The sequence below is a fragment of the Zonotrichia leucophrys genome, chromosome 1A (genome assembly GCF_028769735.1).
Source record: "Zonotrichia leucophrys gambelii isolate GWCS_2022_RI chromosome 1A, RI_Zleu_2.0, whole genome shotgun sequence".
NCBI classification, from domain to species: Eukaryota; Metazoa; Chordata; class Aves; order Passeriformes; family Passerellidae; genus Zonotrichia; species Zonotrichia leucophrys.
Genome location: NC_088170.1, coordinates 17,965,413 through 17,987,050, shown reverse-complemented (window position 1 = coordinate 17,987,050; position 21,638 = coordinate 17,965,413). Strand labels below are relative to the sequence as shown.

The 21,638-nt window shown below is 44.9% G+C and overlaps 1 protein-coding gene and 1 long non-coding RNA gene across 9 annotated transcripts in view; one reads left to right on the top strand and one right to left on the bottom strand.

Annotated features, from left to right (window-relative positions):
- ARHGEF5 (Rho guanine nucleotide exchange factor 5) overlaps window positions 1-18,923 on the top strand; it is a 33,684-nt gene extending 14,761 nt beyond the window's left edge. For 6 of the 8 annotated variants that reach the window (XM_064701796.1, XM_064701799.1, XM_064701794.1 and 3 more), the window contains exons 2-15: window positions 4,273-7,822; window positions 9,206-9,287; window positions 9,656-9,720; window positions 10,008-10,267; window positions 11,146-11,306; window positions 12,130-12,282; window positions 12,918-13,047; window positions 13,999-14,073; window positions 14,876-14,965; window positions 15,282-15,436; window positions 16,103-16,264; window positions 16,640-16,710; window positions 17,038-17,142; window positions 17,349-18,923. In XM_064701796.1, the coding sequence (XP_064557866.1) occupies window positions 4,288-7,822; window positions 9,206-9,287; window positions 9,656-9,720; window positions 10,008-10,267; window positions 11,146-11,306; window positions 12,130-12,282; window positions 12,918-13,047; window positions 13,999-14,073; window positions 14,876-14,965; window positions 15,282-15,436; window positions 16,103-16,264; window positions 16,640-16,710; window positions 17,038-17,142; window positions 17,349-17,503 (5,199 nt within the window). In that variant the 5' untranslated portion in view covers window positions 4,273-4,287 and the 3' untranslated portion in view covers window positions 17,504-18,923. Of the gene's footprint in view, window positions 1-771; window positions 863-4,272; window positions 7,823-9,205; window positions 9,288-9,655; window positions 9,721-10,007; window positions 10,268-11,145; window positions 11,307-12,129; window positions 12,283-12,917; window positions 13,048-13,998; window positions 14,074-14,875; window positions 14,966-15,281; window positions 15,437-16,102; window positions 16,265-16,639; window positions 16,711-17,037; window positions 17,143-17,348 lie in introns of all 8 variants that reach the window. The other 2 variants (XM_064701797.1, XM_064701795.1) reach the window with 2 other exon arrangements.
- LOC135442229 (uncharacterized) lies at window positions 18,916-20,989 on the bottom strand. The gene is made up of 3 exons (XR_010438642.1): window positions 20,830-20,989; window positions 20,277-20,366; window positions 18,916-19,653 (listed from the first exon to the last, which is right to left on the bottom strand). It is a non-coding gene; the product is annotated as an uncharacterized LOC135442229 (long non-coding RNA).
- Between the last annotated feature and the right edge of the window lie 649 nt (window positions 20,990-21,638).

Genomic DNA, 21,638 nt, shown 5'->3' with positions numbered 1-21,638 from the left:
CGCTCATGCCGCTCAAACATTATCATGAATGCCTTTCTTCTCTCACTGCCAGAAGCTCATGGCTTCAACTGGGCCGGAGCAGCTCCATCCCCACGTCACAGGGCAGGACTTTCTCTGCTGGGAGCGTGGGCTACTCCATGGCCCACAGCAGGGGAGGCAGGATGGGGAGTGGGGCCGAGGGTGGCCGGGCGCCACCCGGCAGCATGCGGTGAGGGACAAGGGGGTGGGCAGAAAGCTCCATTTCTCCCCACTTTTGGAGAAGGAAGATCTCGCGGCTCCATTTGTGTGTAGCCTTACTTCCTGGCTAGCCAAAGGGCTTGTCTGTGCTTGATAGTACTTGTTATTGCTCCTTTCTTGTTTGTTGGAGGAGGCGGGGAGGGAAGGTGAGGTACTTTCTATTTAAAACCAAAAGTGTTTGTCATCTCTGTCCAGGTGAATTAACCCACAGTGGAAGGAAGTATGACATTCACGTTGCCTTTTGTAAACTGGGAAAGCTGTTGATGGATTGTGCCCTTATGCTTTCACTGCTGTCCTTTTCTTGCTCTTGAAGGCCACCTCCTTCACCCTTCTCCTCTCAGGTTTTGTGCCTGTGACTGCAGCAGGACCAAGCACTGCCCTTCTGTTTTTGTGCTGGCATGTGGCCAGTTGCTCCCTCTCACTTGGAGGGGTTCTGTGCTCCCAGAATCACATAAAAGCTGAGTGCATGGGAGCTGAAGTCTGGTGTTTCTAGGCCCTCTCTAGAGAAGAGCCTGAGTGTCTTTATCTCAACAGGGAACATTGGTTTACCTCGTTTCACAGACAGAGCATATGAGGGAGTGATGGCCAGCTGATCATCTGATCCAGTTAGAGATGTGAAAGATCGGTAAGCCCCAAAAGGGGAAACAGTGAATTATTTTTGAGAGTTTGTATATCCTGCCTAGTGGCAGCGGCTAGATAGGTCCTGTGTGTTGCTCTATCACATTATTGCCCCTGCTGAAAATGCTAATTGAAAGTTTGCTTTGGGTAGCTGAGCTCCTGGGGGTCTCCTGGGACCTCCTCTGATGGAGCAGACCTGCATTGGGAGTTAAATGTGACTGTGCTCCACAGGCACTCTCTTCTGGTTTTTACTGGGCTCTTGTACATAGCTGCTCTGCGTGTGAAGACTACAGGTATTGAAGTTGGAAGGGAGACGACCCACCTTGCATTGGTCAGCCATCGACTCCGATTTATTAATCAATCATGCACCTTTTATAACAGTGTTAATCAAGTTCATGCATATTGCAAAATCTGAGCTCACAATAGGTCAGAGATAACATACCAACCCCTCCTTATGTTTCCAATACCAAGATTTGGGTTCTCAAAATTATTCTTGCTTTCCCAAAACAGCCAAAGATAGAACATCCACTTGTTATGAGAAAGCTGCCTGAGAACTCTGATGTGCAAGGCTCTCAAGGCCTTCATGTTTGTCACTTTTACCTGTAATTAAAAATAACCTGAGAACCTCTGCTGTTCACAGAAGCAGGCTGTGAGAATCTGCTCCTCACAGCTGCCTTCTAAGCCATCCCTGAAAAAATCTCCAACATACAGGTGCTGTCAGTCTTGTTTTATTATTTCCCCTTCCATCTCCATGAAATCTTTATTGCAGACATGTGTCTTCTACTATGGTGTACCCAGCCTTTGACCGGGAATTTAACAGTTTCCCTGGTGAAATGCATGTCCTCCTCTTGTGTTTCTGCAGAAAGTTTGCCTGCTCCTTCTCCTGCCTCACTTCTCAGAGCTCCTCTCTTGCTCTCCCTGAGGTGCGCAAAACACCTGGCGGTATTATGATAGGACAAATCTCACTTGGCAGCTTCCAGTGATGATGTGCTGTGCACCTCCCTCTACCCTGCCTCCCAGTATCATCATGGAACTGCTCCAAATGCAGTGTTAAACTCGTCCTTTCGCCTGTCAAAATCCCTTGCAACAGAGCCATGGAGATGAAAACTAGCATTTTGAGCTTAATAAGAGGAAATTCCAGGCTGTGTACATCTATGAAACAGCACAGTGAGCAGGAGTTCTTCCCCTGACAAAGTGTGGGCTTGAGCTTGAGCACTTTGCTATTCAGATCCTTATCCTATATTTACTAAGAGTAAACCTTTCTTAGCCAGCAGCTTATGTCTCCCTAAATAGTCTCTCTGCTCTTGGGTAGCCTGTTTTCGAAGACTCTCTGTATTAGGTGTGAGAAGTAGTACTTTTCTAGGCCTGGAGCTGAGTAGACTCAGGTGGGGTAGCCAGGAGAGCCAAGAGCAGTGTAGTACAAGAGTGATCTGATGTGGAACCTTTGAAAATACAATTTAGCAGTATCCAGGTAGTTTAGTAGCAGCTGACAGCAGCTGGAAACTCCGTGGGAATCCCCTGAACGGACATACCTCTTTGAAACAAACAGGTTGTTAAAATTACAGCTATTGCAACTACTCAGTGCTTGGGAGGAACAATCCAAATTGCTGAAAAACCCTGGTTTTGGCCTGGTTTTGTAAGAAAGACTGTATTTTCACTATAAACAAAAATTAAAGATGACATGAGAAAAGAAACACACAGGAAGTAGTTAGCTGATGAGTTAACTCAATTAGCTAACTCAATTGTTTTCCTAATTTTTTTTGAATTGAGGTTGTTCAGCCTGGAGAAGGGAAGGTGCCAGGGAAACCTCATTTCAACCTTCCAGCTACATGTAAAAAGTAGCTGTCCCTATTTCTAAACACCAAGGGTGTTTAGAAATAGGGACAGCTACTTTTTACATGGGCAGGTAGTCATAGGACAAGGGGGTTATGTTTTAAACCAAAAGAGGAGAGATTTAGATATGATACTGGGAAGAAATCCTTTAATATGAGGGTGGAAGGCTCTGGTACAGGTTGGCAAGAGAAGCTGTGGCTGCTCCATCCCTGGAAATGTTCAAGGCCATGTTTTGCACAGGAGCTTTGAGTGACCTTGGATAGTGGAAGGTGCCCGTGCTGGGGGTTGTATCTGGGTGATCTTTGATGCCACTTCCAACCCAAACCATTCTGTGATGACAATACAATTCTGTGATGAAGGTGTATAAATGCTTCAGTTCTAACTCCAGAGCATGCGCTCCTTGCCTTCAGAGCAGGTGTTTTGTTTCACTTGACGTAAGGGAAAACAGAAGCTAAACCATCTTTCAGGCCAAGCGTGCCCTGGCCATGGAGCTAACTGGGACAATTAGTTCAGATGTAATTATGCCGTTACTGCTTTTACTTTCTGTGTGGGATCAGAAGTTGGTACTTGTGACTACAGAGCCACTCTAGCACAAGGAAATCACCGTAGAAGAAAAGAGAGGCAGCCACAACAGTTTGTCTCTTTCTCAGGTTTTTTCCAGGTAGGGATTGTGGGTCATGGTAGAAGACAGACGGGTAAAAGTGGTGAATCATATTCTTCTGTCCTTTTCACAGACATACCCCAAATGTGCATTCCCTAGTGCTTTGTCATGTCTGAACTTCAAATGCAATAGTGGATGGGAAATTCCACTATATCCTTTGGGAAACTGTCCAGCAATCCTGAGATGGCTTTTTTTTTCCTTTTCCCCTCCCTAAAAGAGTAGACTAAATGATGACATAGTTTCTCTCTAGTCTATAGATTAGTCCACACACACCAGAGCTACTCCTCTAAACCCATGTGGTTTACAGCCTTCAAATATCTTGTGTCTTGTGTCATGTTCTAGTTACCTGTTAATCTAATGTGTATGTTCCTATGTTTTGTTAATTAATTTCTGTGGTCATTTGCAATGAATTTCAGACCCACACAGAGATCTGCAAAGAGAGCCATCAGCTCCAAAGAACAGGCAAAATCAGAGAAAACTTTTAAACTTGGCTAGAAGAGGCCAGTAGTATTTGTCCACCTTGCCCGATGAAAATCAATGGAGATTTTTGAAAATTTTCATGTTCTCTGGATGCCTTCTGGTACCCCCTTTTGGGTGTGAGATAACCAGCCATGGCCACCACTTTCCATAAGTTGCCCTGTGGCTATTGCATAGAGCTCAGCATCTCTGCTCTTCGACCAAAGTCACTTTCTGCATTTGCATGTCAAACTAAAAAGACACCAGTGGGGTTATTTTGATATTACTCTCATCTTCAAGCATACATGTGGTTTTTGCCTATTCTCAGTCTTTGTGTTTGTTTCCCAGCTCTTATCACCCTCTAGGTATGTGGTGTGTGTTTTGGTTTTTATCAGCTGCAGTAGAAGCAGTGAATTAGATCCATGTATCATTGTGAAGTAGTAACAGAAAAATTCATTTTTCTTCAGCAGGATGTGTCACTAATGGAGTCTGAAGAAACCAGTGAGAGAGGTACCACTCCCCCAGGAGCCAGCAGCATCACTGGGGAAGCCTGGGATTCTTCAGCCGTGGCAGGAGAGTATCATGCCACTCATATAGCAGCCGAAATGAGCACCAGCCCATCTAACTCTGCAAAGGGACCAGAGCTCAACACACCCAAGGACTGCCTTGCTGCTCCAGGGAAAGCAGCAGAGATGCTGGGCAGACCTTCTGACTCTATGCAGAAAGTGCCAGCAGGACTGGAACAAGGCCAAAGGGATACAGAGCCTCAAAAGGGACTCTCAGAACTGGAAGGAGAAATGCTTTTAGAGGAGGGTGGACTGCATTATTCTCTGAAACTTAGGCAATTGGAACTGGTTGACCTGGAAAGCAACCAGGGCCTTTCCTCTCACAGCAGAGTCCCGGATGAGCCAGCCCGTGGCAGCCCAGTCCTGCAGGCTGTGAAGCTCAGCACTGAGTTTCCTCAGTGCCAAGCAGAACTGCCTTTGCATGGCTTAGACCCTCAGGCCCAGGAAACGAAATCCCCTTTGACTGATGCCATTGCCTCTCAGAGGGACACACCTAAGTGCTTTTTGGTGTGTAAAACTGTTTCAGAAGGACATTATAAGGCTGAACCCTTTCTGGGTAACATCTTGAAGGACTCTTTGCAGGAGGTTGATGCTGGTGCAGAGCAGGAGCAAAGCACCAAAAAGTTGGCACCAGCACCTGATGAGCAGCCTACCTCAGAGGGAGCAGTAGAAGACACAGCTAAACCTTACACTTCTGAAAATGTTCAGGAAAGCTTAAGAGCACCCCAGGGTTTGGAAAAGAATACAGAATCTTCCTCTTTCCATCAGTTGACTTCCACCTTAACATGTGACAGCCAAATGAGTTCACTACAAGCAGAAGGAAACAACTCATCTGGTGAAACAGGGAATACCATGATGGTCAAAGACCAGGGAATGGTTCCTAAAAAGAACTCATCTGCTTCCAGATGCCTTCATCTAGAAGATGATCACAGAAAAATGGAGGGCAGACCTGCCCCTTCAGCAAAGAGTGCTTTTCAAGGAAAGAGTACTTCTAAAAGGACAGAAGAAGTGAATGCTTCACGGCATAAGAAGCCAGCTTGGGAGGAGGCAGTGTCTGGACTTCAACAAGAAGAGGAGGAGGAAGAGTGCAAAGAGCAGAATTTGCTGGAAGAAGGCAAACCTTTGGAACTCAAAGATCAGAAAAACAGGGAACAAAATGAGCAGGAACAACTGCCAAGGGAAGAGCTCAAACTGGGGGAAGAGCTGAAACTAGAGGCTTTATCATCAGCTTTTGGGTCAGAGATACCTTCTGTTCCCAGGCATAATGTGGATGTGTGTGGTTTGGAGTATGCTTCCTTGTCTGAGCAAACAGTATCAGTATTTCTTCCTGGGGAACCGGTCTCTGTGGAGCAGCATCCTGGTGAGTACGTGCTGCTGAAAGCTCATGTCACAGAAGCAGGTTCTGGATGTCAGCCACCTGCTGTCAGCCCTCTGTCCTCAAAAAACCAGAACCCAGGGGGGGAAACTCCATACACGTGCCATGTTTCTGACCAAGCAGAAGATCTGGAGGACTCTGGCCGCTTTTCCATCGGTGGTCAGGATATTGGAGAAGCTTACTGGGATGATAAGACACGACTGGGCAGGGAGAATGAGCACAGTGATGATCATGGAAAAGCTGTCCAGAGGTTTGATAAAAGAGATGCATCACTCTGTGGAGGGGTGATAGCACCTTTTAGCGCAGAGAACCCAGAGGCTCTTGTTCCAGCACACCCTTCATCTGGTATCAGTAACTTGGAGCCACGTGATCACATAGATCTTCATCCTATAACAGGAAAAGCTGAGCTTTGGGACTTCATTCCAGCTTCCCCCTCAGAGATCACCTCAGCAGTGTCAGCATCTGTTCCAGAGCAGGATGGTGGCAGAATAGCCTCTGTGACCTCTGAGCACTGTCCTGGCACCAGGCTGAACAAGCTGCCGGACTCTGCAGGGAAACCACCCAAACAAGCTGCTTCTGCACAAGAGTGGAACCCAACACCAGCAGAAACTGCTGTTGTAAGGACAGGTGCAAGGGAGGCCAAGACTTCCCATGAACTCCTTACTTCTGAGGAAAGCTATCATGAGGACCTTAGTGGCCCATCTTCTTTCTCTGTCACGTACACTAGCTCCTTTCCTCTACAGGGGGGCTTTCCTGGAGATAGGAGGTCTGTGGCTGGTATTGCAGGACCTCTGGAAGTATCCCAAACACCAGGAAGGACTTCCACTCCCCTGAACCACCCAGAGACAATTCAGCAAATCTCTCCCCAAAAAAGTGCCATTATACAAGGAAAAGAAATGGCAGCAGATGTGGATCGTAAAGCACAAGTGCCTTTATTTGATGAGCCTGACTGCAGTTTATACCAAAAAGAGCCTGGATCCAGAATTTCCAGTGTCCTGAGCGCCCTAACTTGGCCCTCCAAAGATGATTTGGTCCTTGCTGTGAACCAGCAAGGACAACCTCTGTCCCCTGTGTCCCACTCAAGCCTACCTCTGGGGTCTGAGCCTGATGCCAAACAGCTTCCTCATCCTCCTTCCCATGTCCAAAGGCCCAGTCAAGCTCAGGCCCCTGCACTCTACACAAATCACCTTGTTTCACCTCCAGTCCCTGAAGGTCACCAGCTGCTGGCTCCTGGACTGCACTCCAGGCCCCTCCTCAGCTGTGGGATGGATGATGGTAAGCTGGGAGCCATTCACCCTGCTCCAAGCTGTCATCTCCGGACTGCCTCCTCTGCATTTGATACCAACTCTGTGGCCTCTGCTTCTGATGGAGAAAGTCTAGCAGAGAGAGATGACCTTGTTCCAGTGAGTGGAGTGTGGGATCTTGGTGACTCAGGTCCCCATGATACAGAGACTTCTGATGACTCAGGGGTCAGTTTGCTGACCAAAAGTTTTTTGGCTCTTGGAAACGAAATGTTGGTTGGCTGCTCTGACACCAGCCCTGAAACAGCAGATCACGACATGGATGTAGAGAGTGGAAAATCCTCACCTGACCACCCTTCTTGGCCCTCGTTGGAAGGCCTGATAACATCCCCAGACTCCAAAAGCAGAGAGTCTGCACAGCTCCTTCCAATGCTTGCATTCACCAATCCTATTCACTTCCTCCGGCTCAGCCCTCCATCACTGCTGACCACCAGAACAACCTGCCAGGACAAGGAGCTGCGATGGCAGCAGCCCACAGGTAGCTTTGGTGGGGACACAAAGAACATCCAGGCTCCACTGGCAGTCACAGGGAAAACAGAAGGTGAGAGGAGAGTCAGGCAAAGGCCGGAAGGAGGAGAACACCAGCCAAAGGAAGAAAAGGCCAAACATGCAACCTTGGAAAAATCATCAAGTTGGCCAGACAAAAAAACTATTGGGGTAGCTATGCAGGACCCAGCAGGCAATCAAGAAAGCCCAATAAAAAGCCGAGTAAAAACCAAGGACTGGCACCGTCAGGGCCTGAAGAGGATGTCAGTACCACCAGACATCTTGCAGCGTGAGTCCTCTCTTCCATTTCCCTTCCTTCTTCCCCCCTCCAACTTAGAACAGTTATCAAGACATAGGATTAAATTAAATAAACAATATGATGGAGAAGCATGAGAGTAGAGACCTTAGCATGGCTCTTGTGCCTTTCAAGTGATATTCCTTGCTCCAGCCTTACAGCCGTCTCCTAGCCTGCCCCAAGTTTCCCTTCCCAGCTGTCCCCTCTTTCCTCTCTGCTGTCCTCTGTATCCTGTTTGTTCCCTTGAGTGATGCATCCTTGAGGGATGCACTCTGGGGCTCAGTCTCCCCATGCCACACTAATTCCTGCTAAAATAAACTTATTTCATGGATCCCTGAGGCAGTAAAGAAGAGCCATGCACACACCCTCAGTAGCCCATATCTCTTATCAGTTGTTTATTTGCTGCCTCCCCTTATTTTGCAACTGGCACTTTTAGGTTCCCACTTGACCTTTTAAAAAAGATTATATTCTCGTGAGCGCAAGATTTAAGAGTACAGATAAGAAGCAAAGTTTGTCAAACCCAAGGTCTCAGCTTGCACAGAAGTCAAATCACTGATGTCACAAGTGGAAAATATGCATCTTCTGTAATACAGCTCATTCAGCAGTACTTGCTATCAGGATGTATATATGTTCTTTACTAAACCTTACGTGAACTTTAAATAATTACTTCTTTTTAGCTCTTGCTTTAGTCTATTTTTGAAGCTCTGAAACATGCTGTATTTTTGGCACAGGGGAAAAGGAGAGGGGTATGGAAGGGTGTAAAAGGTTTGGAAGAACTCGAATCTCAAGATCTGTTAGTATGTTTGACCTGTAATTTCTTGATTCCAAATTTTAAAATATTCAAGGCAATAGTACTGTCTTTCCCCTTATCCATAACTGCAGCTCGGTCTTTGGACTTTCTTCCTTTTTCTGCTTCCAGTTATTTGAAATTTAGAATTTCTTCACACCTTATTTGATTAAATCTCTCACAAATTGAAAGGACTTCTCCATTTTTACACTTTGGCTCCACTGATCTGATACCTGGCCCTAGTAGCTGAAAGTGTTAGGACAGCACCAAACAAGGCACACAAGCAATGTCTTTACTTGCCTAACTGGAGAGGGAAGCTCTTAGAGTTACTGTTGCTGCCTAAAATATCAGCCTTTTTCTTTGTGTGAAAAGTAAATGTGGCTAACAGATGTAAAGTGTAAGTAATGTCAAGAATTATTAAAACTAGAATGTTTCTGACCCAGAAATAAATGCCACAAGGGCACCTGTACTCCAATTCAACACTGTCACTTAGGTGGGGCATAGTTAAGTGGTATCTGTGTGACATTTGGATTGTAGATTAAGTCTTAAAATTGACTGATGTGTTTACTTTCCAATTGTCTTCTATGCAGAGGTTTCTTCTGTTCCTTCAGAGGAGGAAGCTCACCAGGCACACAGGGAACCACCAGTCATCTCAGAAACAGTTATAATGCGGTGAGTCTCTCAAAGATCCTTAGAATTTGCCCCAATCCCTGTGAAGCACAGAAACCTCCGTTGTTTTTGAGTTACCAAAGATGATGATAAGGAGTGGAAAACTTTAATTAAATGCCATAGGTCTGTGTTTCAGTCTATGCTCTCTTGAAGAGAACCCTACTGCAACAGAGGTATTTCTGTGCCTTCAGGACAGCCTTTCCATTAAGCCAGACTTTTCCCTTTGTGTCAAGTAAAGCTTGTGGAGCTTGAGCTTGTTGGAAAATAAGAGGTCCCTGTTGTGACAGAGCAGTTTCTAAGGTTTGGATAAGCCTTCTCTGGTGCTGTGCCCTTTGTTCACTCCGTGTTTTGAAATCTTTATTCCGTGGCAGAGAGAAGAAGTCTGCAGACACAACAGAGAACTTCAAGCGTCGGCACTCCAAACTGATCAACTCCTGTAAGTACCTCCTGCCTGAGGTGCTGTGGCAGTCCCCTCTCCACCAGCATCTTTCACCCTTGCAGTGAGCACAAAGGAGAGGGACTTCTGCCACGTGGTGGTTGTGAGGATGTAGTGATAGAGAGCAGGGAAGGCAGTACACTCTGGAATCCTGCAGTACACTCAGGCAGCTGAGGAGCTTTGCCTGAATTTGGTTGTCCCAGTCTGGGGCAGAGTTTTCTCCAGGTTGAAAGCAGAGGGTGAGTTGCTACTACAGAAAAGATAAATATATGTGTTTTTCTCCACAGCAAGATTACTGTATCAGGAGTACAGTGATGTGGCTCTGAACAAGGCCATCCAAAGCCAGAAGAGAGTGGATTATCCAGAGGATATAGAGTCAAGTTTACCAAGTTCCCCGAGGCTACGGAGGAAAGTGCTGTCTCCCCAGGACTCATATTTGCAACGTCTGTCAGTCTCATCTAATGCATCCCTCTGGCAGGACATCCCCATGGTACGGGGCAGCAGAATACTGCTCAACATGTCCCGTGAGGAGCAGAGGCTGCAAGAGGTATGGGGCAGATGTGGCAAAGTAAATGGGTGGTCTTGTAGTCAAGAAAGAGTCTCTGGAAGGAGGGTTAAAGCAGAGAGCAAAATCTGTGCTGTGGGAATGCAGGTAGTTGAGGCAGAGGTCACTTCTACTCCTGGAAGCAGCATGGGGTATGAAGCAGAGCAATGCTGAAGTGCTGAATTTTAGAGAAAAGCAGCACTGAAGGACAGACTCTGCACTGTATAAATAACTCCAAGTAAACAGACATGGGGAAAAGTGGGAACATGATAAGGAGTTTTGAGTATGCTCAATGAAAAAGGGTGTGTAAAAGTAGAAGACTTGCAGCATTCTCCCATACATAAGCTTGTGAGAAATGCTAATAAAACCACAGTAAATTCTGTTTTCTGTAGTACAATATGAGTTTAGCAAATTGACCTGTGTGAGTTTAGCAAATTGACCTGTGTGAGCTGCAGGGCTGAGAGGAAACTGGGAGATGTATGGATTCAGCACAATGGTACAGAGAAACTGGGTAAAGAAAATGAGAGGATCTGAGAAGTGGACAGGAGGACTCAGAGAAAGAGGTGAAAACAACAGTATGGGAAAAGGTGTGTGGTACGGATGCTGGACTTTATGGGAGCTTATGAAAGTGGTGTTGAGGGGAAATAAAAAGTAAAATGAGAGCAAGTAGCTATTTTTAAGTCATAACACAAGTCTGTTTCTTAAAGAAAGTCTGTAAGTGCATGCTTGCCCTTCCTTTCTAAAGCCTCTCTTCTGTAATTACACACTCCTTGCAAGATGTGCTGGGAGGTTTTCCTGCTTTGCCTCGTTTCCTCTCTGTAAGATTCCTCACAGACTTGCACAGTGTACTGATGTTGTGCTCCCTTGTTTTCTCTCCCAAGGCCAAGTTTGAGCTGATAATATCTGAGGCTTCCTACCTGCGCAGTTTGAACGTGGCAGTGGATCACTTCCAGCGCTCGGCAGAGCTCCAGGCGATGCTCACCAACCAGGAGCGCCAGTGGCTCTTCTCCCGCCTCTCCGATGTGCGTGATGTCAGTGCCAGGTGAGACGTGGCCCTTTGCTTCCAGGTCTAACATGGTGCTTCCATCAGGAACATTTCTCACTCCTCTTCTGCACTGTTCAGTGCAGATACAGCACCTAGTGATGACACACCAGCACTGCCTGGAAAGGAATATTCACCTTTTTAGGTGACAAGGCAGTGTGAATTCTGGTGTTAAATCCCAGATATTACGGCTGAGTTGAGCACAGAGCTCACTGCAGGGGATCAAAATGGTAATGTAGCCTTGTGCTACTGCTTTCAACTACAATTAAACTTGACTAACTAGAGTTCAACCCAAACCAGCTCCTGCCCAATACAAGACAAAAGGGGCAGCTGCATGATCCCTGATGAAAAGTGGGGTAAAAAAGGAAAAACAGTAAGTTACAACCATCACCTGACAGAAACTAATGTGAATCAATAGAGCATAATTCATGAAATGTGGACATGACCCCACATGCCAGGAATTCTGTATGTTGTAGGATTCTGTTTTGCTTTTCCTCCTGCAAGGCTTGATTACATAAATTACTAAGCTGGTAAGGTTTGCTGCTACCTTTTCCATTTCTATTCGCAAGATTGTTCTGGTGAGGTCTTAGTTTTCAGTTGTTTCCTGACTATGCCTGTAGAAGCATGACCTCTCAGGAATAGAAGTCTTTTGCCTCTGCTTTTTCTTTGCTCATACAAAGCCTATATTGTCATTATCCAGACATTACACTCTCCCTAGACCTAAAGAGCCGTTTTGTGCTTGTGTGGGCTGTCAAGGTTTTAGAAGACTAAACGACACTGATATTTCCCTCTCATTTCTTGGCACCACATGCATGTGCTGCAGTTTCCTCTTTGACTTGGAGGAAAAATTTGAAGAGGACATGTTCACCTTCCGTGTGTGTGACGTGGCTCTGAAGCATGCCCCCGACTTCCGCCGGGTGTATCTGCCATATGTGACAAACCAGACATATCAGGAGCAAACCTTCCAGAGATTACTGTAAGTTTTTCTCATTTGCTGCACCCTTCTCCCCCTTCCATGAATAGCTTCCTGCTCTTTCAAATGATGGGCAATACTGCAGGAAAAGGCTGTTGAGCAGTGCTCTTGCTACACCCCCCAGAAGAACCTTCCTCAGTTCAATGGCATTTGGGACAGCAGGACAGAGCTCCTGCAGGCTTCTCTCCCATATCATTGGATGGAGAAATAATGTGTAATATCTGATCTTGTTGCAGGCTGTTCTCTGTCTGCCCTCTACTGAAGAGAGCAAAAATGACCATCCTGGATTATGGTTTTCAGTCTTGATCACTGAGAACCAGAGTGCAAACTACCACTGTCCCCATGAAAGCAGCGCTGCTAATAGAGGGAGTTGAAATGTAGATGTTACTTCTGGCTTTTACTCCAGAGAGCTGTGGAAAGAGGATAGAGATAATAACAGCTGTACTGTCATCCTGTAGCTGTTAGAAACCCATAGTTGCTCTTCAGCAGCAGAGTGGTGAAGTTTCTTGACATTTCTTGCCCCAGGGACAAAACCTGACTGTTGGGAGTACTCCAGCATTCCCTGAAATCTGATACTAGGAAGGTTATTTATTTACTCTGATGCCTGGATGTCTTTTTTTTCTTTGCCGCTCCCACAGAAATGGAAATGCAGGGTTCCAGCAAGTCCTGGAGAGACTGGAAAGTGATCCAGTGTGCCAGCGCCTCTCGCTTAAATCCTTCCTCATCCTCCCCTTCCAGCGCATCACTCGACTCAAACTCCTCCTACAGGTAACTGTGGTGATTCTCTGCCTTCCCTCAAGTTTCCCTCGAGTTGTGTTTGGAAGCAGCTGAGGGAGTTGGGAAAGGGGCTCAGCCTGGAGAAAAGGAGGCTCAGGGGGGACCTTGTGTCTCTGCACAACTCCCTGACAGGAGGGTGTAGGTGGCAGGAGGTTAGGCTCTGCTCCCAGGGAACAAGTGACAGGGCAAGAGGAAAAGGCCTCAAGCTGTATTAGGGAAGGTTCAGGTTGGACATCAGGAGGAATTTCTTCCCAGAATGAGTTTGGAGGCGTTGGGTTGAGGGCTGCCTGGGGACCTGATGCAGTCCTCATCCCTGGAGGTGTTCAGGAAATGATGGATGTGGCACTGCGTGAGGCATTGCTATTTGTGAATCATTTAGGGCTTTGTTGTGACACTACTTTAATTGTACCCCAAGAAAGAATTAATGGAGTCTTCTCAGAAAATGCTGATTTTCATTTCATTGAACTTTCTGGCTGTCTGCTAGGAAAACAAAGCAAGGGTTCCTTGGCTGCCCTCTGGAAGGCAGTCTGTGTCTATGCTTTGCCTGCAATTTTGACTAATAAAGAGCCATCCAGACAGGGAACCAGCCAGTCCCTAAAGAATTAATTTTGAGTTCTTTCTATGAATTTCTTCTTTTTGATTATTTGAGCTTCTTTTTACCAGGAGAAAACAACAAGTCTATTCTGTTCATACATCCATTTGTGGTTTAGCTAGTGGTTGCTTCCTATGCCATATAACTTCTATGTGACAATTAATACAATTTAGATTTACAGGAATTACTGGTCAGTATGACTTAACAGTGACATTCTGCATCTCAGTTTTTTGGCTTTCTGTCTCCACATGTCATCAGCTACTTCTGCTTTACTTTTTATTGTACTCTTCAGTGGTGGTAATGTCCACCTTTCCCTGTTTGCATCATGAAAATCATCTTTTCTCACACAGAATATCCTGAAAAGAACTCGGCCTGGGTCTGTGGAGGAAGTGCAAGCAACACAGGCCTATGATGCACTTGAAAAGGTAAAAGTGCCTACCCTTTCTGCAGCCTTACCTTTGTCTCTAATTAATCAACTCCCACCCTTGTCCCTGCAAGAAAATCTTGCTTTAAAAAAACCCACAGCATTACTCTGTTGCATCCCTTCCTCTTATCCTGTTTATTATAGAGTCAAGGTTTAAAGTTTTCTAGGACAAATGGTTATCTGAAATTTGTACAGCTTCATAAGGTGGATTGTTCTGTCTAGTGATGATTTGACTTTCCAAAGGAGAGCCACCAGGATGGTGAAGGGCCTGGAGGTGAAAACAAAAGGAGTGGCTGATGTCTGTTCAGCTGGAGGAGACTGAGACCAGATCTCACAGCAGTTCTACAGCTTCATCATAAGGGGAAGAGGAGAGGCAGGCCCTGATCTCTGCTCTGTATGACCAAGGACAGGACCCAAGGGAATGGCTGGAGCTATGTCAGGGGAGGGTTAGGTTGGATATCAGGCAAAGGTTCCTCCCCCACAGAGTCATGGGGCACTGAACAGGGTCCCCAGGGAATGGTCACAGCCCCAAGGCTGCCAGAACTCCAAGAACATTTGGACAATGCATTCAGGCACAGGGTGAGATTATTGGAGTGTTTGTGCAGGGCCAGGAGTTGGGCTCAATGATCCTCGTGTGCCTCTTCTAACTGAGAGTATTCTCTGATTGTAATATATACTTTTTTTGCAGGAGGATGCCTAAGGAACTGTCACTTATGCTGACACCCGAGGGGCTCCTGGGAGTAGTACTGATCCCACCATGCAGTTCTGCTCCCACCTCACTGCTTATCTGTTTTCCTCTGCAGCTCATCAAGGATTGCAATGAGAATGTCCAGCGTATGAAGAGCACAGAAGAGCTGATCTACCTCAGCCAGAAGATTGAATTCGAGTGTAAGGTGAGCTCACCCATTCCCTGGGCCTTACTCTAGTCTCATGTATTTTCTGTCTTTCCCCACAAAACCACTTTTTGTTCTCCTCTCAGAGAGAACACAGAGCTGTTGAACCAGAGCATCCTCTGCAGGCCACCTCTTCATCAGTGCTTCCCTTGACAATCATTCATGTCAGCCTTCTTATGAAGGTGCCTGCCATGACTTACACCTCTCCAGCTGGAGAACTGAAAGCACAATTCCTCAAGAGAAAGGCAAAAATGCAAATCCAAAACTCACAGGGACCCTTCTTCTTGTGCATATATATTTATTTTTTGTCTTGCAGATATTCCCACTCATCTCACAGTCGAGGCGACTTGTGAAATGTGGTGAGTTGACAGCACTGGACTTCAACAACCTGAGTCCAAAATGGAAAGTCACAACCCGGCCCATCTACCTGCACCTTTTCAATGACTGTCTGCTCCTGTCTCGGCCCAAGGAGTGAGTGCTTCAACACAATTCTTGCTGCCCCTTCTAAAATACCTGTCTCTTTTGGGGTCTGTGCTTTGGTGACAGAGTCCTTTCCCTCTGCCTGCCAGCAAGTGGCAGTCTTTGTCAAGTCACTCTCCTGTCCCGACTTGATGTAAGTATCATGAAAGTATGTGGAAATTGATAGTCCCAGTGCTTAATTACATATTGTAATACAAAAACCTATCTTGTGGTCCCTAGCAAAACACTTTGATTCTGCCTTTGCATCTCTACAATGTGAAATACTTGAACAATAACCACTTATTCTAGTTTTACTTGGTAAATAATTTCTTCCTAAAGCACAGTATGAGGACTAGTGAATGTGCAAATCACTGGTTTGTCAAGAGAGTTGTTGGTTAGTTGTGTTGGGGTTTTGAGGGTGGTGGGTTTGTTTTTAAGCTGTAAGCTACCAAAAAAAATCTGACAGGACAGAGCTTAGTATTTCTACCCTTTTCATTAAATCTCTTCTCTCTTTTCTTTGGTCTTCTGAGACTTCTAACAAGAGCACTGCTTAGGATGTGTGAAGCAGATGAAGACTTACTAAAAGCTTTTTGCTTTCCTGCAGACTATGTGACTCACTATGTAACCCTCATCGCCTTAAAACTCTCACCTTGTTTTGTTCCTCCTGTTGACCTGCAGGGGTGGACGTTTCGTTGTGTTTGACCACGCTGCTTTCTCATACGTGCGTGGCGAGAAGTGCGAGATGAAACTCCACGGGGCAAACAAGAATCTGTTCCGTCTCTTTCTTCTTCAGAATAACCAGGGGAAAAGAGTGGAGTTCTTGTTCCGGACAGAGACACAGTAAGAACTCAAGTTTACCTGTGGTATATCCTGTTACCATGGCCAGACACCTCCTGGTAGCCTGATGATTGTCCCTCAGCTATTCAAATGCTGAAATACCAAATGTAGCTTCTAAGCAGAAGTCTTGAAAAGCATTCTCTTGCTATAATTATTTCCTTGTGAAACACCTGCCCCTCTCTCATCATAGCTGCACATACAGGACTACCACATTACGTCATACCATCAGCCTCCAAAAATGGGAACTTTTGCCTTTTCCCACCTCCTTTCTCAGCTTCCCTTTGTGTGAGCAAACACCCCTCCATCTCACCCCATTTCAGTCACCAGACTGTCATCCCTGACACTGAATGCTGATACCTATTCTGTGCTGTTTTCCAGCAGTGAGAAGCTGAGGTGGATATCTGCTTTGGCACCTCCCCGGGGAGAACTGGACCTCCTGGAATGCCCTGGTGAGACTGCTCTACTGCTACAGCAAGGGGGCTGGGCTGGCTCGCAGGAGTCACAGGCACTGTTAGGTGGGATACCCCAGAAGGATTCCAAAGCAGAATACTTGGGGTTTTGTAGTAAAGAACATACTCATGGGCTTTCCCTCAGTGCTGGGTGCTGCCAGTTATTGTACATGTTTTAATGTGTCATTTTAGATGAAGACCTGCAACGTCCCTTCCAGTTCTCAGCTTTTTATTTGGGCAGCTCCTTATTCTCCACCTCCTCCGGAGCTGATTTTTAGGTTTACTGTTGCTTTCCGAGATATCAATGTGATCTTTCCTCCCCTTCAGATGCACCACAAGTTCAGTGCATAAAGACTTACAAGGCTCGGGAAAATGATGAGCTGGCTTTGGAGAAGGCAGATATCATCATGGTTATGCAGTACAGCAATGACGGTGAGCAGAATGAGCAGTGCCTGTCTTAAACTGTAGGATTGAGAGGGCAGAGGGATTCTTCGTCTTCTTCAGTATGCTTTATTTGGAAGCTGAAAGAGAATCTTCTCCTTTGCTCTTAGGGTCTTTTTGGATGGGGCTTTTTTATGGGAAACAATAAAAAAAACATGTGACTTTTGCCTCATGTTGTGCTTTTCCCCACACCACAGGGTGGATAGAAGGAGTAAAACTCTCAGATCGGGAGAGAGGCTGGTTCCCCTCGGAACACGTGGAAAACATCTCCAGCAAACACGTGCGGCAGAAGAACCTGAAGGAGGAGCAACGGGTGAAGAATGCCAAGCAGCAGGTCTTCTGCAAGAAATAAGGCTCTGTTTGGACCTGTACAGTCTCCCTGCCATGGGGAAACCATGGCTTTTCTATCGTGCCTCAGAAGAAATGCCTTTGTGAAGAGCATAATACAAAGCACTTTGACAGGACCAGGTGCTTTTTGCCAAAGAAAGTGGGAATTCAATCACGAAAAACTTCCTCTGTGTCAGCAGAACTACAGCAGCAAGAGGAGGGATAAAGGTTGCATGTATTTCTTGCTTTGTGGTAGCAGGGAGGGACTTAAATCAGACAGAGGTCTGGGGTCTGGACTTCTGAAAACATATTCCTGGTTTTGCCACTGACAAGTTGTGGGACTTTATGAAAGTCACTTCAGAGTTCTGCCTCAGTTTTGCCATCTGCAAAATGGGGGTAAACTTACCTACCTCACTGCATGTTGTGAGGCTAAATTCACTAGTATTAGCAGCCTGAGAGCTTCAAGTTCCTGAGAAGGAAGGTGCTAAGTGCAAAGCACAACAGAGCTGAAGAGAATATTCCATTTGAATATCCTCTGGATACCTGCATGGTGTTGATCTCCATAGTGTAATTTCCATTTAGGGCAATTTATGTTTTAGATCATGCAAGTCTACAGGGGTTTAGATAGGCAAATAACAGCATTTGGGTACAACAGCATTGTACCCAAATGCTGTTAAGAGTCCTTGACAGCATTACAAAATCCATTAGAATTAAGCAGTTTTCAGAAGCCACAATGATGATTTCCCCCACATAAGAAGTATCATGCTGAGAAATCTGCTTCCAAAAGGTCATCTCTCTTCTAAACAAGCATCCCACCAAGCCATTTGAACTGACCTTTTTTTTACTCGGTCTCCCCTTGGAAGATCAGTGACTTTTGACAAAGATTTATATTTTGTGTTGGTAGATGCCCTGTACAAAATAACCAGGACTAGGCACATGCAATGAAGTGGCACTTTACTGCTGCTCTTACTCTGATTGCTGATGTGGTATTGCATGCACCATTTTGCACACTTATGGAGAACACTGAGATATTTAGCCCCTGTAGATAAAGGCAAAATGTTCACCAGGGTCTTTGTTCTTTTTAAGGACTCTGGTTTTAAGTCCAGTTTACATGCATTTGTGCAGAACCTGTCTGTTTGAGGATATGCCTTCAAGTGTAAAATACTGTTTTTGTGTTAAAGTGTTCAGTTCAGTCAATGCAAGACCAAGTTTAAGAATCAGTACACCAAAGAAAGCCACGTGTAGCCTCTTGCGTTTAATATATTTGAAGAATTAGTTACCTTTGTATCTCCAGCTTTCTGTCTCTGTAACATTCTGCCTTTAAATCCCATTTACATTGTATCTAGAATAGCTTATTATGGCCTATTTATATCAATAATTTTTGCTGGATTAAAAGAAAACTTGCTTTTAGTCCTAATAAACTCATGCACTTCTCCAGTTAAAAAGCTTTCTGCTTGCCTTGTTATTTAGGTTTTCCTCTCAAATGTAAGTAATTCAATTTACTGAATATACATGCAGTATTTTTTTGCTATAATTTTCCTTTCTAAGTGACTGTTAAGTACAAACAGTTCTCTTTAGCAGAGGCAGTGATGAAAGCTGGGTTTATCCAGCCTTAAGGTTCTTCAGTGTTATCCCCAGCCCTAGAGAGCTGATGTTGCAGCTCTTCCACAGTGATGTTAGTCATCCATAACTGAAGGTAAGCTGAAGGGATGAACTAAGAAAATGGGAGTTCAGCCCACTAGAGCAGAAGGACAGGACCCAGTTATTCAACTTTTAGTCTATGGTCAGACAACAATCTGCTAACACATTTCCCCCAGAAGGACTGTAGCTGTTCCCAAGCTAAGAGCCAAAGCAGAGCTCTACCTCAGACTCACACAAGAAGGGTTATAATCCTCCACAAGACCCAGAATATTCAGATATCCCAAACGCCTGCTTGTCCCAAGCTGTCATGAATTTATGCAGTTCCAAGTCCCCAGGATTGTCAGTGTCTCAGGTGGGACATAAAATGTTGCCATAGGATCACTTCTGCTGTGTAAGGTCGCCTCACACAGGCAGTCAAGGCATTCCACATCCACTTCAGCTTCATCCAGGAGGAGCCAGCCATATATATTCCCATTCTAAATTAGAAGTCATCTTGTTCAACACCTCAGGTTCTTTACTCTTTCAAACTCTGCTCTGGAAAGCAAGCAGGCAGATTGTTCATTAGAGCCTCCCAAAGTGGTTTCTGTGCTTAAGTCCATATGTTGTTAAAATTCCACTTGACATAGGAAACTTCAAGGGTACTGTTGTCATAATTGACAGCACTTCTGTACTCTTTTTAACTAGTTGGATCACAGGTTAACTTGTCCCTGTCACAGCCTTTATTTCCTGATGTCAGGCCTTTATATGTTGAGGAGCATTTAAAGGTCAGCTTTCACTTCTAAGAACAAGTGCTTATACCCTGGGTTACTTTGATTTCTTACATTTCAGACAGGCCTCAACTTCTCACTATTTAGTTAAACTTTTAGCCCCAGCACCATCCTGCCACCAAAATCCATAAACAAATCTACACTGAAACTGATTGATATATCTTTGATTTGTACAAACTTAATCAAACTAGTACAATAACCCTCCCAACTGCACATTCACAATACAGGAATCAAGTTAATGGAATGCTTACTGTATCCTATGACAGTCTAAATTGTGCCAAAATTTCTCCCCACATTATCTAATATGGATTACCTGATTTACCAGAAAATCAGTAATAAACAGAAGCATAGGGTATGTCATGCAAATCCCAACACTTTCCTGCTACTCACAAAGATACTGTGAGGGGTGGCACTGTATCTTCCCCGGGAACCTGTGGAGACTGACACAAAGTGTATCTGGACAAAACAAATTCAGGATTTCTGAAAAAAAGAAATAATTAAAGACGACACTCAGGGCAGTTACACTATTTTCTTTTTGTGAAAAGGACAGCAATGAAATACAAGCATGAGCTGCCTTTAAAAAGTTTTGTTGAGAAGCTGAGAAGTCAGGGTGTATGTCTGAAAACCAAATTTTATGACTGCTGACATTTTCCATAAAAAGCAGTTTAAAATACATATAAAGTAGTTTAATATACATGGTGTGTATATATTATATATATATATATATATATATATATATATATATACACATATACATACATACATATCTACACGTATATGTATGGCTCAAAAACCCCCCAAAACTTCTAGTGCTGGGGATCTGTGATGGTCCTTCCTCAAGGAAAATAAATGAAAGCATTTTCCTAAGTAATTATTTTCACAAAAAAGGTGATATTAGGACCAAAAAGGTGATATTAGGACCAGAGTTCAGTAAATAAACAACCTTGCTCAGAAACAACTTTTAAAGCAGATAGTGTTTTTTTCTATTTGCATTGTTTTCTAATATTGAAGAGGTCCCATGACCCTCAAGATGTGTCTTGTCAGCTGAATCCTGTTAACAAATCAAATGCCATTTTAGTCCCAACTTCTTGTAGCTGATGGCTGAACCAGGTGCACTGTTAAACCAATTATACTGGCTCCAAAATGTTGGCACAGATCTTTCAGCTTACACTCGTTTAACCTGATGAAACGATTCAGGTGAAAGCATGTGCAGAAGCAAGGCTTTAGAAGCCAAAAGTAAACCTTGAAATGAAGACAGGAATTTTGAGTCAGGAGGAGAACAGTGCTGTGCCAGCAACACGATGATGAGCCAATAAACAGGAGGAGGATGAAGGATGTTGTGTTTTGGTGCATCAGGACATATGTCTCAGTCTTCGTGCAAGCACTGCCTGGTGCTGGTCTCTTAGGAGCCTTCTTTTTTAGTAAGAATTGTTAAGCATTGAAAGGACACAAATTATAGCACTCAAAAGTCAGGAAGTGCCATTTGTTCCTTGCAGCCCCCAGCTGCTGAAGAACTAGAAGCTGCTGGACACCTAAAAAAATGTGTTCCTGCCAGGCCACCGGAAAAGATCACAATCACAGAATTCTTAGGGCTGGGAAGCATCTCTAGAGATGGTCTAGTCAGGGTCATCCAGAGCAGGTGACACAGGAACGCGTCCAGATGAGTTAGGAATTTCCCCAAAGATGGAGACTTCATTCCCTCCCTGGGCAGCTGCTCCAGTGCTCTGCCATTCTCTACTGAAAAAAAGGTCT